Raw genomic sequence first — 17,673 nt, forward strand, 5'->3', positions numbered from 1 at the left:
AACAATCTCTTTGCTACGTCTCTGGACCTTGATCATGTAAGGATCCTTGCTGTCTATGAGTGGAGCTCTCGGAAGTCATCAAAAATATCTTCATTTGTGTTCCGAAGATGTCATTTGTTTGTCAACCCAGATGACACTAGTTGTAAAATAAGCTGCATGCATACATATTTTCTCCGTATTTATTTGCAGTAACCAGTCTTTTTAGCTCATCACATTCAATTTATCAAGCAACAACTCACATGTGGCGGGGAACAATGAGTGTATATTATTTATATTTATTTATTCACTCATTTATTTACTTGTTAACATAAAAAAAGCAGCTGAAAGCCCCACAATAAACAAAGCAGCATGATAAAATGTCAGTCATAACTTCTGCTGCCACACGGGGTCAAGCACAGTTTCATGATAATCAATCATATCTTCCAGCCTTGATGAAAGGAAACGCTAACACATGTACAGGCTCCCATATGTCCTGTTAACTCGACTTCAAAATGCCTTTCAGTACACCCTTTAACACCTGCAGTCTTCTTCTTAACAGCCTTCAGATCCAGGCCTATGAGTTACGAGTGTGCGAGCAAGTGCGTCTGCAAGCGTCTGTGTGTAAGCGCTCAACTGCTTTATTGCGCTCGGGCAGTGGAGTCGTTGTGTGGCACACCTAAGTTCTGCACAGGAACAGCGAGCCCTCACAGCTACAAAAGCAGCCTTTCAAAGCGTCCTGCTGAACACCGTCCAAGCCTGACTCTCAAAGCTGGCGATTCTTCACGCGCTCTCTACCTGACCTCCGAGAATAGAAGACTTCTCCATTTCAAGGATCAAGCACTCTAGAAAGCGGGCAACACGGTTCACAAGGACTTCACAGTTATTCTGAACCGGGTAATTGTATAGTCGCAGACAGGTAATCGGCCAATACCTCGTAACGTAATCAAGAAAGTCATCTACTGGTGTGGTGTGTTTTGGACGGCAGGTTGAGTGATTCTGAAGCTCCTTTGAGATGTTGAAGCAGGGAGGAGGGTTCATTCATGGTCAACTGTCAGACTTTGAAGCACTGATGGTAAATTCAACCATATTTCACTAAAAACTATCCTGCGGAGAAGATATTCTGAAGGAATATCCACAAAGGTGAAAGCTTTGCTTGTGATTTACAAGGGATAGTCCTGTTTTTTACAACTTTACAGGAGTTGTTCGCAATTGGCGCAAGAAAAAAAAAAAGTAGGTGCCATTAAAATAGACATAGTATCTAGTTAGATGTTAACACTTAAACTACATTTAACACGTTTTACACGTTGGCTTTTTCCATATTGAGGTACATTTTCAGTATATTTCAGAAAGTGTATCACAAAGGTTAAAGGGATAGTTTACCCAAAAATTCTGTCGTTCCAAACCTGTAAGACCTTCGTTCATCTTCGGAAGACAAATTTAGATTTTAAGATGAACTCCAAGAGCTTTCTGATCCTCCATAGACAGTGGAACTACCTCGCTTCATGGTTTTCTGGTGTACGTACGTCAAATACTGACACGGAAGAGAGGAAATTGTTGGGTAGTCTTTGTTTTTTGTTTTCTTTGCACACAAAAAGTAGGCTATTTTTGTATCTTCATAAAATTAAGGTTGAACCATTGATGTCACATGGATTATTTTAATGGTGGTAGCTGCGTTGTTGAATACACATGCAAAACAAACTGTAACAAGAGAAATTTTGAAAATATTATTTTGTAGAACCCAATGAAAACGGATTGTGTGACCTTGAACTACAAGGCAACAACTTTAAGAGTGCACTCTCTACTTTTGCAGCACATTTACAGTGACACGAACAAAGAAAAATGAAGTCAGAATCATATGTTAGTGATTTTCAATGTTTTCTTAAGAACTTATACTTGCAGGTTTCAAAGTACTCTTCCACCTAGTTGTGTGTGGCTACAAGACTTAGGCTTTTCACAATTTTTCCACAATCTAAACATATGTGAGAATGGTCTCAATTTCACGCAGTATAAACAAGCATTAAACAACAAAAAAATAAAACAAATTCGCATCAATTCATCTTTTTTGACTGTTTTTTTTTTCCTTCCCTCAAAACCACTTAAACTTCAAAAATACAGAAACATCTATCACGCTTGGTAACTAAAGCAAGAAAATATCTTTTTCTCATTAGCCTACTCCAGCACCGGGGGGAAGGGCTATGTAAAACAATCTGTAACAACTTATAAGCAATAATCCAATTTAACAATGGTTTTCAACTCACGAGACAGACATACATTGAATATTTTCAAACCGTTGTAATTGTATTAAAGTTGAAAATAACCATGCTTTTTTTCTCAGGGCAGACCACCCAGCCTGTGAAAAAGGCTGAGAAGGAGGGAAATGTCTAGAAGCATTATGGAAATCCAAAGAATTTCTTTTTACTTGGGCCCAAATGTACATCTGATCTTGTTTTGAGGCTTGTTTATAATATCCCTCATTAATTGCAGCTTCAAGCGAGCCTGAGCTTTACTTCAACATGATTATTGGGACCAGGATGATTGGATCCCAAACAAGCTTAGCATGTTCCTGATTGTGAGGCCCTGGGAACTCCAACATGTTTTGGAGATGAAACAACCTCAGATGTCAGCTTTTCAATCAGAAAAGTCTCCACTCTGGATTAACATGAACTAGGTCACCTTTACATCATGAATGGCTTCACTGATGTACGTCAAGACCCACAGAGGCAACAGGAAGGAACTATAACAACCAGTGTCGGACACTTCACAGAGAAAGGCTTCACTATTGTTGGAAACGTCATATTACAATCTGAACCCTGGAGAATTCAACACCTCTTGCACAGGTTCTGGGGTCAGAAATGGCCTTGCCTCAGGTGTGAAATGAACACCAAAAGAAAATGTGTGCGACAGAAAGAATGACAGGGAACAAGAGGTCAATTCAGTCAAACATGACTGCAGGTGTGTTTAAAGCTCTTTAAAAAACCAGCACGAAATGTTTAATCCTGGAGATCAAATCTTGAGAAAAAGGCCATGAACTGCATCAACAAGGAAAGGTGTAGATAAATTACAACTGCAGAGAGATGGAAATTGTGAGAAATACAATCTTCTAGGGCACAATATTGAACCATATGTGCTAATCAATAAAAAAAAAACATTAGGCTAAGGACTTTAGAACCAGTTCTTAATAGCATAATATAATTTTTTATGAACAAGCCAAAAGGATTCATGAAACAGACTTGAAATCCATTTTGAACAACTCAATCTATGAATCAGTCAAAACAGTCATGTCTAACACAGTGTGACAGAATGCATGACAACGTACAGTATACAAATTCAAAATATTTGTTAATGAAAGCACCTTTCATGAAAAAAAATTATCAAAAACGTTTATGCACGTAAATACATGTGAATATTTTCTAATTATACTGTATGTGTGTGTATTTATATATATATATATATATAATAAATATACACATTACTAGGGTTGTAGATATCGAATATTTTAATAATAGAGGATTCTACCAAAAATTCCATCGATTAATCGAGTAATCGGATAAAATGTATTTTTGCTTAATTAAAGTGCAATATTAATTTTGCAAGAGAAAAATAGACTCCCGGGTCTTGTGATGGTCACGGAGGGCCTCTTTAAAATGAACAACTAAGTTTCCTTCTTTAGAATTTTTTTTATTTTATTTTTTAAATGCATAGAATGCAATGCATACATCAAAAATAAACATTTAATTATTACCCATTGTTTCTCTGTCTGTACTTGTACTGTGAACAATGACAAGAAAGTTGACAGATGAATTAAGTGCATTTAAGTGCCAACAATAGTCTTTAACCGGACTTTTATTTTGACGGGTTGACGTACCTTAACAGTTCCATGTTTGTGATGTGACGCTAGTTTTACTCAAATCAAATGGTCAAATGCTCATAAAGTGACTATCAGAGCAGTTCTGTAGATGTTGTTCATGTGTTCACGTCCATATTTAGACAGACAGCAGACGCTGAATTCACCGCAAGCTTCATGCGCGCTTCCTTGTGTTTAATGAATGAAGACGCACTTCTGCTCCATTCATTAACACAGACACGCAGAACTTGCAGGATTCATATTTAAATAGACTGTTCCAGCTTAATATTTACAGATATTAGTCCATATCGTGATTTGATGTAAGTGCAATGACCTATTTTTGATTAATTAATTCAAAATTTGGCAAATTCCGTGCCATTCCGCGTTTAACTGTAAATTCCGTTTTTATGACTGGATTCCGTGATTCCCTCTGCGTTTTCTGCATCGCAGAAATCATAGGGCCCTAGTTGTGGTATGCCAGCTCTATCTTGCAATGGACACACGCCACGACGTTATATTTACGTTTGCCCTCGCCCTCAAATCAAATCTCTACCGACTCCTTGCAGTTTGCGATTTCGGACTAAGTGCCTGTGTCTCCTTCCACTTTGTGGGTGACGTAAATGCGTTGAGTCACATTAAAAAAATCATTGCGAAAGAACCTGACGTGTGATTTAAAATAAATTAAAAGAGGCTGTGAGGCAGAGGAATTTGCCTCAATCATTTTTTGTAATCGAGTTACTCGAGGAATCGTTTCAGCCTTACACATTACACACACATAGCGTATTAACAAAAAACTTTTATTTTGATTGCGATTAATCGCGATTAATCATTTGACAGCTCTAATAAAAATGTATAATTTCTTTACAGAATTTATAATTACAATAATTTAAAAGAATTATTATTACAACATTATAAATTTTAATTATGAATAATAACAAAACAAAAAACAACAATAATAAGGATATTGATCTCTAGGAACATAAGAATTAACTGCTCATCTGATCAGATGTTCCGCAAGAAAAGCTGTAAAAATTTGCAGCTGATTATTTGTATATATCCTGAAGCAAAAAAAAATTAATCACAGCAAAACAAAAGGCAACACAGCAAAATGATAGAAAGTTGGTGCAGTAGCTAAGACACTTATAAACAAATCACAAAAATATTTACAGATTATATTTTTCCCTAACTAATATGTTGCAAAATTTCCATATTTGACTACAACCCACAGGTGTGTAAGGGGTGCGGAGCAGCATGGCAGCCAGTGAATCTGGTGTGAATGTCAGTGTGTGTTGGTGCCTCCACTGGGCCCATTCAGTTTGTTGCATAACATTAACCCTTGAACCTCCTTTTCACAAACAGGGGGAGCTGCCATTGGAAGGACTCTCCCAATGCCCTGAGTTTTCAAGCGGCGCAATACTATTCTCGCCATTCAGCTGCAGAGTGGCTTTTGAGTGGCCGTTTCAGAGGGGTGTGAGGGGTTTGGAACAAAAGAAATACCCCACCCACAACCCCCCTCCACCACGCCAAAACCACTGCTTCCAATCCCTTCAAGATCATGACATAACTCCACACTACTGCAAGCTCCCTTACCGCCCACCACTTCATCCCGCCGACTACGCCAATCACGCGGCTGGATGGCCGGGAGGAATGGTTGCTGGGGTCGCACCGTGATGGGATGGTGTGGCTTATAGCAGCTTTTTTAGGTGGGGGGGTTGAAGGAAGGGGCTCTGTGTGGTAATGCCGGCACTGGGAGGCACTTTTTATGACTGTGTTGCAGGCGGGATTAGCTGGATTAGACTCCAACCCAGAGAGACCCCCTGTGGTCGCACGGAAGTTTCTTCACAGGGTCATACAGCATGAACTCTCTCCCTCGCACAGCCCGCTCAACTCTAAGAACAAACCGCAGCACACTGCAAACAGGCCAGTCAATGGCAGACGGCTTCGACATACCACCAACCGGCACTCTCGCATCTAAACCAATGCATTTCATTCGTACAAAGAAAATCGGGGGGTTCAGGGGAAAAAAAAGTTGCTGTTTCTACACTCCAATTTTAATAGCGAAACAAATAGGTAACATATCCGTAAATAGAGTTGTAATGGCTCCATACGTTGATCTTCACCATACTTCACTTTTCCGCCTTTCGCAGAAAGAAACCAATGGTGGGAAAGAGGGAAAGTTAAAGTGGGAGAAAAAGAAAAAGTGAGGAGAAGAGAGAGAGTCCCTGACCCGCAGCTGTAGCACAATGCCCCCGAGCAGCTTGTTCGACCCCTGACACAAATTTTACACCGCAGCTGCCATTTACTCCACACTGCATTACCATATGTATGGCCAGCTCTCCTCTAATTATGCTAATCACCTGTCCAGATCTGCCCCACGTAAAATGGATGTATTTAGCAGTCCACTGCCTACAAATACAGCTTACTGCAATCCAGAGATGTACATTCAGAGGGGCCTGAATGGGTAGATTTTTCCACGTTGCTGGCTTCATTCAAGTCCCTTCTCTTTAAGAAAAAACTATTCAAATGAACTGGATCGCACTGCAACAAAAAGCATGGGGAAAAGTGTGTGTGTGGGTTGGTGCAAGCTCAAGGTTGGGGGGTGGTACTGTGCGTGCACCTACCCAAACATTTGGTGAGTTTTGGCAAAATAAGATATCACTGGGACATTTCCAGTTAGCCAGGGTTTTAAAATAAATGCATCACTTATTATTACATTGCTTTCTAGAATAGAGCTTTCTGACTGGCTGATTTCAGGAGTCTGTGGAATAACCACCGCTAATCTAAATGAACTAATACGTTAATTAACAACGGCAACAAATGAACTAATCATTTCCATGATGGTCTTATGTGCTATTTAAAAAAAATCGAAAAATCCCTCTTGGTTGACAACAAAACATGATAGCGAAAACTTCTTGCAGCTTACATCAAGCATGTTTTTAAGTTTCACTTTTCACCACAAGTTCACAAATTCATTCCCAAAAAACGGAATTTAAATTGGTCTAGGTGTGGGACTAAGTATGACTTTGTAGCATCCTGGCCCATAAGTACGAAGCTTTAACTGAAACAGCAGATTGCAAAAAAACGGCTGTTCTAGCCAAAACACAAATAACACTTCAGCTACTACGCTCCCCTCCCCCTCTCACTCTCTTTCGCTGAACTCCTCCGCCCCTCGGCCACAGAGAGAGGGAGGGTGGAGAGGGGGAGGGCCGGACCACCCGGCATCCATGGCAGGACTCTGTGTTTACATTGCTGCGCTTCACTCTGTAATACATCTGGCATCCCAGGGCTGGACTCCCAAGTGAAGGTGGGTGGAGGAGGGGGGTGTCAGTGAGAGGAGCACGGAACGGGGGGGGCTGAAGTGTAGCGAAACCATTCGGAAGAAAAGAGAGGCGAAGGGGAGTCAGAGAAAGTGAGAGAGAGAGGGAGAGAGAGCGTGCGTAAGTCTTTTCCGTCATTTCAGTGTCTCTGTTTTTTGAATAACATGGAGTGGAGGTATGCAGAATATAAACACAGGAATTGGAGGGCTGTCAGGATGCCGGTTGTGGATGGGAGTTGACCTATTTGTATCTGTCTTCCCCACACTTGCGTCAGTTTTAAAACTGTCAAGGTTGCCGCTAGGAAATCATGATTTACAGACAGTGTAATATATGATAATCAGATGTATGTCTGAAAAAATTCTAAGTATTAAACAAACTGCATGTGCTTCGTACAACAGCATTTGTGCTATAGACATGAATGGCATCTCAAATGGTGTGGATTGTTTAGAAGCGCACTTTTGTGTTTCTAAGTGATCAGACTCACAACTTCCACTTGGTGAAAAAAACTCAAAAGTCACATAGAGTTACATTTGAGAAAGCACTTGAGCCATACAGGAACCAGAATTTCACAGTATCCACTGAGCAACCACCCAGAACACCCTAGCAGCCACATATTTAACAATAGCACCCTAACTTTATGGTGGTGACTTTTGTACAGTCAACTGCCAAAATACTACCATCAAACATTTATTGGGGAACTGTGATAGTAAATATCTTTAAACTGTCATCTTATGTGTTACCAAAATGAATAGGTCCCTCAGTTTTCATAGACTGTTTAAAATACACTGCACTTTTACTTTTCTAAGCAATCAGACTTACAAATTTCACCTGGTGGAGAAAACAGGCAAAAATCCCATAGAGCTTCATTTGAGAACGTCGCTGTTTCCACTTAGCAAACATAATTGTTTTTTACGATACAAAAATATATTTGGCACACAAAACAAGAAGACAGAAAGAGAAATTCACCATTTAATTAAATGCATACAAATGTAACTTACTGATGTATCATTCTGCCTTAAATCTTCTTATGCAAGCCATATGGATATGGAACAAAATTAAGGGAAGTGATCAGGCATTTTATTTTTGGAAATAATATTTTATTCACAGCATTATCTATCTTAAAAATCAAAACAGTCCTAAGCCAGATCAAGCATTAATCCATGCAAATCAAACTATCATGTTAATGAAGTATTTTTTACCACTGCTTACTTTAAAGCAATCTATTGAATAAAATGTTTAAAATTTATATATATATATATATATGCTGTATAAAGTGTCATAAATGTGTTGTGACATGACTGAAGTGCTGATTGGAGAGCTGGTGCAAACATATATCGCTATGATCAGATGCTTTCTTAACTGCTGTTTTTTCATTACCAATCAAACATCATTACCGATCTCACAGTAATTTGTACATATTTTACTAGGTGGCTTATTCGATCGAATGACCTTACATAACCCCATCCCTAAACCTATCCTTCACAGAAATCATGCAAAATTATGATTTATAGAGCATATACATTTTATGAGCATGTGTGTTCTCTGGGATCAAACCCATGACTGCATGATTACATAAAGCAATACTCTACCAACTGAGCTACACAAAACCCAAATTATAGTGCAAATAAAATAGTACAAAACATTAATATGAAAATGTCCTGTTGCCGATAGGGGCGCAACTGTAGTATACGATCTGATAGTCCGTATTTCAGGGATTTGGACAAATGACCTATTGGACAGGTTGGTCATAATAGATCAACCGACTAATTTTTGTCTAGGCTACATTTTTTTCTTGCCAATAATGTCAACTAATCATTTCAGCCCTACTGGAAATCATGTAGAAGACCCTAGCAGCCAATCAGAATACCTGAATACCAACCATACAGCAACACCCTGGGAATCCTCAACAACACTTCAGCACTGTAGCAGTTTTCCACAAAATGTAGAAATCTAGTCCATCTAAATGTAATTTATATTAGCCATCACAGTTGCTTTTTAACTGTTTTCATAATTGTTAGTTCTATTGCTATCTCCACAATATTTTTACATGAAGTACTAAGGTTTTAAGGCAGGCACACAGACCCCAGTTCTCCGATCTTAGAAAGAAGAAACCTAGTTCAAACTTCAAACCCCTGAAAGCCCTCAGGGCTCCACATACATCCCTTACAATTCAGCCATGTGTGTCCAAGCCTTCCTGAGCACATCCAAACAGGGAGAATTCCACTAGATCCCCATCTCTTCACCACAGTGCAGGGAGGCCACATTCTTCAGCCGCTTCCTTCATATTAAATGAGGACTTCTTCCCACCATGAACTTCAGGTTATACACCCCTCCATACTGCTAACGCTTAACTGTCCTAATGTTTCACCGGGAAACCAGGGGAAGTTTGTCAATATGTCCACACCAGTCGAATGCAAAGGCATTTTCAGCCAACAGTTCACCTCAAATGAAACAATTTAAAAGAGTGAACACCTGCAGAGAGAATTAAATGGCTCTACTCACAGAACACAGTGAAAAACTTGAAAAAGTTAACATCAAATCGGCACTAAAAAGACAAACAACTGATTAAAATAAAAAATAAAAATTAACCCAAGTTACACATCTTCCATATTAACTGCAAATTGATCACAAATCTAATAAATTCACACTGCCCCCTGCTGGGTGTATAAAAATAACAATATTGCTGGCTAAATTACTCATTTATTACCTTTGAATCGATCACTCCTTTTCCACAGGAAGGCTAGCGTAGTAGTAAACCTTCTCTCATCATCACTGGCGTTAGCTGGAACCCCTCACTCTACACCCAGGTCATGTAGCCAGTATCAGATGAGCTTTTAAATAGTGGAGTCTCCACTCTATGACCTCAGGTCCTAAGGGACGAAGCCCTGTGACCAAGAGGCTCATGCTACCCCCCACACGAGAGAATTAGACAACCCAAACACTGATATTTCAATGATTTCACTGCAAGAGCGGACCCTCACAAAAGCCAGAAGGGGAAGGCGTACAGGAAGGCGAATGTTTACGTGAAACTGTTTTAATTAAGTTCAGGTGGTGCTGGTATTTTTTTTTTTTTTTAAACCTGGAGCCTGTGATTTTGAAAACAAAAAAAGATGGCTACTCGTTTAATCTACATTAAAAAAAGGTTTTTTATATTTTGTTTTTTTATATTTAAATATATATATTGAATATTTATTTATTTATAAAATAAGTACATAGAAATATAATTATAACTCTTTCTGCACAAACCTGAAGACGTTTGCTAGAGGTCCACAAATGTCCACAATTCCAAACTTTAGTCTACAAAACATCAAAGCTACATTCATATCAGATCAGCACGAGGATTCAGCCAGTGACTCGAAAGCTAAGACTACATTATCTACATCAATCATGTAACGCCGAAAATCTGTAGAGCAACCAAACTAATTATAATGGTTGGAGCGTAACAGACCTCAATGGCAAGTGATGAAAGCCAACATGAGATCACACTGAATCCCATTCAAGCTGAACTTAAGGGAGAGTAAGAGACAAGAGCTTCAACGAAGGGTCACATGGAGGTCGCTAGCAAAAGACTGATCCAAACGAAACATAAACATGCATCCTAATGGACGCTGGGCCGACATCTCCCAGCGCAGAACCTGGCCTAAACGAATCTATCTCTCAGCTGTGGAGTTTAATCTAAACAAACAGATCTCAATGTTACTGCATCTGGAAGCTGTCATGTGCTTTCGACATGGGAACAACTGAGGTGTGAGTGAGTGTGTGTCCAATAACCGACTGTCATACTTCATCTGCAAACCTCCTGCGCTTCTTGGAAAGGAAGTGTGGAAGTGAGCGACAGAGATAAAACTGCAGAGAGGATAAGGCTCTGGGTTAGCGAGGTGTTTGTGATAAGATTCACACAGAAATGACTATACTGAGAATATTACTTAAGATTTCAGACACTCCACTACATGATGTACTCAGAATAAATGCAAAGGTTTCTTGCCCGAGGAGCAGACTGAGGTTTAAGCATATAGGCTGCTACTGCATAAGGGTTCCAAGATGAGTCTCATGTAGAGTTGACCAAAAAAATCTCAGAGATCTGGCACCTGCTCCATTACCAAAGAAGCCTTGAGCAATCACTTAAGGTGCTCCAGGGGGACTGGAACCACAGCTATTGTCATTTAAGTTGCTTTGGATGAAAAAGGGTCTGCTCAAGGGCAAATCAGTAAAGTAAAAAAAGAAAAGAAAAAGAGAGGCCAGCGAGATCATAATAAAGCCAATAAAACGATTCCCTTCCCAGTTCAAAAATGCAGAAATGCAGCTTTTAAAAAACAACTCATCAAGGACATTTTCTCCAAGGGAAGCAGTGCCTCCTTAAATAAAACTGTGAGGACATAATAAATTAGCAGTTACGTAACAGTATAAAAAAGCAATATCAATCTCATTTCTATAAGGTAATAATGTTTCTTGGGGGCTAACTGAAAAATACTGGGAAAAGTCACATGACAGGATGTGCCTTATTATGATAGGTCAATTACTGTTGACAATCAGTCTATTATAACAACATTATCATTACAACAGCCACCTATCGTGCTCAATAAGGTTGGCAAATAGCACTGAATTGGTCAAAATGGTGTGGATTCATAAACCAGTTACAGAATAAATTGCTCAACCACTCAAACATCACTTCTTTCGACTTGAAACAGTGATCTACAACTAAATCAGACATAAAAAAGTGTAAAAATGTAAAGTATGTTTAATACACAAAAACAGAGAAGTGACTGTCTCCTCGTTTCATAAATCTACCACACACCACTGACTTTAATATCAGCCCTGGATAAACATAACATGTATTTACAGTCCAAAATACACTAAAAGCCAACTCATCCAATTATACTAACATAATATAAAAATAATGACTGCAAAACAATCTAAAAGGAAAGCCCTCATATCATCCATGGTCTTATCAAAGGTTCTTTAAACTTCAGGAATGTAGATCAAAGCAAAACGGCCTGTTTGCCCCTCCCCCTTAAAAAATCACCACCCACACTACGGCCCCGACTTCACACAACTGACTTATTCATAAATAAAACAACTTTCTTTTAAACTTTCTTCTAGCTGCCTGTGTGCAGTAGTCTGTGTCGGGTCTGGGTGCACGTTTCTGCCTGCAGTTCGCTCGGTTCCTACTGAAACTCTGAGACAAATCTTTTTGGAAAGTTGAACGCTGTCCAAAACAGGACCACACACAGGCTCTGTGAGCAGCGCGGATCAGATTCAACTGCTTGGAGGCAGACACACACACTTACTCGCACACACTCACAAAATGGCGGCTATTCGTGTTAAAAAACACTCACATTGCTCTCTAAATCATATATCCACTGATGTATCGAACTTGGAAACATTCGGCGCGCGCGCGCTATCGGGTTCCATAAACACACTGCGTTCGTGCGCGTGAGGCAAATTCGAAGCGAAAAACATTCTTTTCACGTTTAGTCTGGATTTCTGCCAGATTTCTATACAATAAACAATTCCTTCAGCTTACATGACAGACCCCTACCTCATCCACTGCTTCGGGTCTGCCTTTAGATTACACTTGCGGGGAAAACGTATTAGAAAGGCTTAAAGTACAAGGAAAACAGCTTCTTACCTTCTACCCAGAGTTTCTCCACGTCCGTCTCCAGATTAGCTGCCCTTAAGCCAACAGCAAAAGCTCCGAATATTAAAAGGCCCACAACTAAAAACTTTCCGCAGTTCTTTTGTATGTAACAGCCAAGCTTAAACAAAAGTCTTTGAAACTTTGCTCTCAACCACAGCGGCGCTTTCCTCCCAGTCGCCTTCCCCTACAAGACAAGAGAGAGCAAATATTAAACTCATCACCTTATTAGAAAGATTAAACTCAATTCCATCATTGAATAGTCATGGTTTTTCGAATAACCTGCAGAAAATAAGCTAAAGTTGGGTTTAAATAACTGTATTATAAGGAATAAACTTTTTTCTTTCTTTGAAAATAATTACTTGAAATGTATTAAACAACTAGAGTTCTGTATAAACACCAAAGTCTTCAAACGTAGCCTCTACACACTTTCAAGCGCGATTTATTTCTGTGGCAAGCCATTTTAACAATTATTTATTTCAAGTATTTATTTTTAATTACCAGTAAATAACCCAATAATAACTTTTCCAGTGTCACAAGTAATAACTATTTATTAGATACTAGTAATACTTAGTCCTTTGCAATAAGTTGTTTGTTTGGCAAATTTGAATTCTCCAACTCCAACTTCAGATTAGTATCTATTCCAGTATTAATTGTAACTATTCATTAGTTGCAAGTATTTATTCTTTAGTTACTGAGTAGCTGTTATGGCTGGTAATTACATATGACAATCAAAAAGGCACAATCAGTCTTGTAATGTTATTAGAATCAGACAGATGTAAGTGTCTTACAAATAAGTGCTAAAAAAAAGCTGGCTTATATAGTACATAAAAATCAACCATCATGTTTGAACCACAGATTCCCCAAAAAATGTAATGGCAAATGTCACCAATAACAATAAGATTGTTATTTGTCATTATTTTGGATTGTGACTAGAAGCAAAGAATGATGACTACTAACTGACAAACAATTATTACTAAAGAAACTGAAAAAATATGACTTCCTAGTAACAAATAATTATTAGTAGCTAACAAAAATAAATTCCACTTGATTCCAGTGACTAAATGTTAAAACGGCTTTCCATACTACTCGTGCCATTCTCTCGGCTTTCAAACAGTATAATTCAATTGAGTCTTCCACGCATAAACTAAACTTAAATCTGAGTCTTGCTGCAATGTGTCAGACTGCATCCTTTAGACACTGTATCAGGGAAACAGGTTACAATGTCCAAAGCCATGCAATATCGGGGATGCACGTGGGTCGCATTGCTGAAGGGACGCGATGCGAGGTGATTTGGGAAGTGCTGCAGCCATCACATAGGGAGTTACGACAATATTTGTGAACGGAAGAGGGCAGCCACATGGATCGACACTGAGCAGTACGGGACGAAAACTACTCCCCGTGTAGATCATATATGAGGGGGCTTCAATCATCTAGGGCCAACATCACTAACAAAACTTTAGACCCTTCCTTCACATTCCCAACTCAGCTTCTCGTCTGACAGTTGCGTTACGATTACTGAATCGCGACAGATGGGAATAGCGGGGAACTAACGCAGCGAACCCCTCGAGCGGCTACAGGTTGCTTCCCGCATAGACACCCCCATCGGTGCAGTGGCTATCCCGTTACCTAGCGACTTCACTAAAGTTGAGCACTTTGTCAGAGCATTCCCAACAAACGAAGCAAACATAAAAGCACCTCTGAAATCTGCTCCAATGCAAAGGCGGCATCGCAATAGCTCGGCCGCTGCAAATACTCCAAATCCGCCGCGGCGGTCCGATAGTTGCCCCTATTTCTCCGCGTTAACCTCGGCCGATCGGGGTCTCTGTTTTCCTGCTCGGAGGACACATTAACAGCCGAGGCCATGTTGCAAAGTCTGCGCCGAACGTCTCGTTATCCGCGCTAGTGTATTTCCCCGCGAGCGTTTAGTGATATCCGAAGAAAACCAAGTTTGTCTCTCGTTGATCCCAGATCCGCGAAGCACTTCATACTCCTGTTTGAGACGGCGAGTCAGAGTCTGCGCCTTCCATTCCAACATTTCGCGAATCTGGAGGTCTCCAACAATTCCCCACTTTCACGCCGTCCGCTGGAAAGTCCGCGATATCAGAAGGCGAAGTGGATGCTGTGGAAACGTCGATCCCTCGCTGGCTGAAGCATTCTGTGCTCTATGTGGTCCCTCCTCAGGCCGCGCGACAAGGCGATCTCTGAGAGATTCAATAGATGTGAAAAAAGATCACTATCCATTCGGAGACAGAGGAGGAGGGGCGTGGCAAAGCCACTCGAAATCCCGCCTCCGGGGCTGTCAGAGGGCTGGGGTTCCTGGACTCTGATTGGTTCCAGAAGGGCAAAAATTACTCAGCAAACACGACTATTATTAGCTGCTTAGCAACAGCTCACCAAAGTAGAGAGACCACCCAAGCAGCGAGCCCTCGTGTGTGCATCTCAGACTTCAGGGGAGTCTTAAAGAAGCAAAGCCCACTTTCTACAGAGTCCGAGCGCTGGGTCCGACTCGAGCCGCGTCCAAGAGCCAGAACAAACCTCCAAGAGAAGAAAAACACAGACGAGCCGTTTCTGGGGCAGGGGCAACACAACACTTTTCCACTTGTGTCTTTTCTTTTCTTTTCTTTTCTTTTCTTTCTTTCTTTGTTATTTTTTTCTAGTCTGTTTCTTTGCTTTTTGTTTGCCTTTCTTTCTTTCTTCTTCTTTTCATTTATATTTCTTTCTTTCTTGATTACTTTTTCTTTTCTTGTTCGTTTCTTTACCTTTTATTTTTTTTCTTTCTTTTATTTTGTGATTATTTCTTTAGCTCTTCTTTCTTGTTTTCTCATAGTTTAATTTGGCTGTTTTGCTTTCTTTTATGCTTTCTTTTCTTGCTCTCTCTCTTGCACAACATAAATTCAGAAGATTCTTCGTTATTGCAAGAACTTATACCAACAAATAGCCTTTAAAATCACGCAAACATTTGTCATGCAAACATCATTTTCAGTCCATTAAAGATCTGTTGTTCTCTTCACCGATAAATTGTTTTGTAGAGTTGTGGCCATATTTAGCAAGGCAATGGTTTATATAATTTCATTAATTTCATTTAGTAAAATTTTAATAGTTCTGATTAGTTGTAGAGACAGTTTTTGAACATTTTACTTTTACATAAACATGAATAGAGCGCCACCTAGATTACATATTTTTTTGGATAGCTAATATGAATTTTACACCCTTTTGTGTGCATAACATTCTACTTGTTTTCATAAAGCAAAAATACATTAAACATGAATTTTACATTTGGCTGACACTGTTATTCTAAGCGATCAACACTTCATTGAAGATATTACCTAATTTTATCGGTTCATGCATTCCCTGGCAATCAAACCCATAACCTTGGTGTAACGTCTTGCTCTACTCTTTGAGCTACAAGAATGCAAAATACATGAAACATTATTACAATCAATTATATTTACCAACTGTGCCAAGTTGTAGACAAGAACTGTAAGTAATTGTGTAGTTCACTTGTATTGACTTCCCTTTCCCATTCCCAGCTGGGCAGTTTGGATATTGGCCGTACTGAGAGCACTGGCTCCTGGCTACAGGGCAAAGGAAAATGCAATTAATGAGAGTTGTCTTTATAGTGCACAGGTGGATTACAGTTGTGAACAAGTCAGTGCCAAAACATGGGAATTCCTTGTCTTGCTGCCCTTTTTCATCAAGTGTATCGTGTGAATATGGCAGGTTTTATACTATGCATATCACACATATAAAAATACAAACCCGTTTCCAAAAAAATTGGGACACTGTACAAATTGTGAATAAAAACAGAATGCAATGATGTGGAAGTTTCAAATTTCAATATTTTATTATTAAGAGTACAAAATAGATGACATATCAAATGTTTAAATTGAGAAAATTTCATGGCATCAACACATCTAAAAAAAGTTGGAACAAGGCCATGTTTACCACTGTGTGGCATCCCCTCTTCTTTTTATAACAGTCTGCTAACGTCTGGGGACTGAGGAGACAAGTTGCTCAAGTTTAGGAATAGGAATGTTGTCCCATTCTTGTCTAATACAGGCTTCTAGTTGCTTAACTACCTTAGGTCTTCTTTGTCGCATCTTCCTCTTTATGATGCACCAAATGTTTTCTATGGGTGAAAGATCTGGACTGCAGGCTGGTCATTTCAGTACCCAGATCCCTCTTCTACGCAGCCATGATGTTGTAATTGATGCAGTATGTGGTCTGGCATTGTCATGTTGGAAAATGCAAGGTCTTCCCTGAAAGAGACGTTGTCTGGATGGGAGCATATGTTGTTCTAAAACTTGGATATACCTTTCAGCATTGATGGTGCCTTTCCAGATGTGTAAGCTGTCCATGCCACATGCACTCATGCAACCCCATACCATCAGAGATGCAGGCTTCTGAACTGAGGGCTGATAACAACTTGGGTTGGCCTTGTCCTCTGTAGTTCGGATCACATGGTGTCCCAGTTTTCCAAAAAGAACTTCAAATTTTGATTCGTCTGACCACAGAACAGTTTTCCACTGTGCCACAGTCCATTTTAAATGATCCTTGGCCTGGAGAAAACGCCTGCGCTTCTGGATCATGTTTAGATATTGCTTCTTTTTTGACCTATAGAGTTTTAGCCGGCAACAGTGAATGTCACGGTGTATTGTGTTCACCGACAATGTTTTCTGGAAGTATTCCTGAGCCCATGTTGTGATTTCCATTACAGTAGCATTCCTGTATGTGATGCAGTGCCATCTAAGGGCCTGAAGATCATGGGCATCCAGTATGGTTTTCCGGCCTTGACCCTTACACACAGAGATTGTTCCAGATTCTCTGAATCTTTGGATGATATTATGCACTGTAGATGATGATAACTTCAACCTCTTTGCAATTATTCTCTGAGA

At 39.7% G+C, this 17,673-nt stretch overlaps 1 protein-coding gene across 1 annotated transcript in view; it reads right to left on the reverse strand.

Moving 5' to 3' along the window:
* Positions 1-15,391, reverse strand: part of ptch1 (patched 1) — a 50,484-nt gene extending 35,093 nt beyond the window's left edge. The window contains exons 1-2 of the mRNA XM_026270065.1: positions 14,474-15,391; positions 12,770-12,962 (exon numbers count right to left, since the gene is read on the reverse strand). Of these exons, the coding sequence (XP_026125850.1) occupies positions 12,770-12,962; positions 14,474-14,641 (361 nt within the window). The 5' untranslated portion in view covers positions 14,642-15,391. The remainder of the gene's footprint in view (positions 1-12,769; positions 12,963-14,473) is intronic.
* Between the last annotated feature and the right edge of the window lie 2,282 nt (positions 15,392-17,673).

The sequence above is a fragment of the Carassius auratus genome, chromosome 8 (genome assembly GCF_003368295.1).
Source record: "Carassius auratus strain Wakin chromosome 8, ASM336829v1, whole genome shotgun sequence".
NCBI lineage: Eukaryota > Metazoa > Chordata > Actinopteri > Cypriniformes > Cyprinidae > Carassius > Carassius auratus.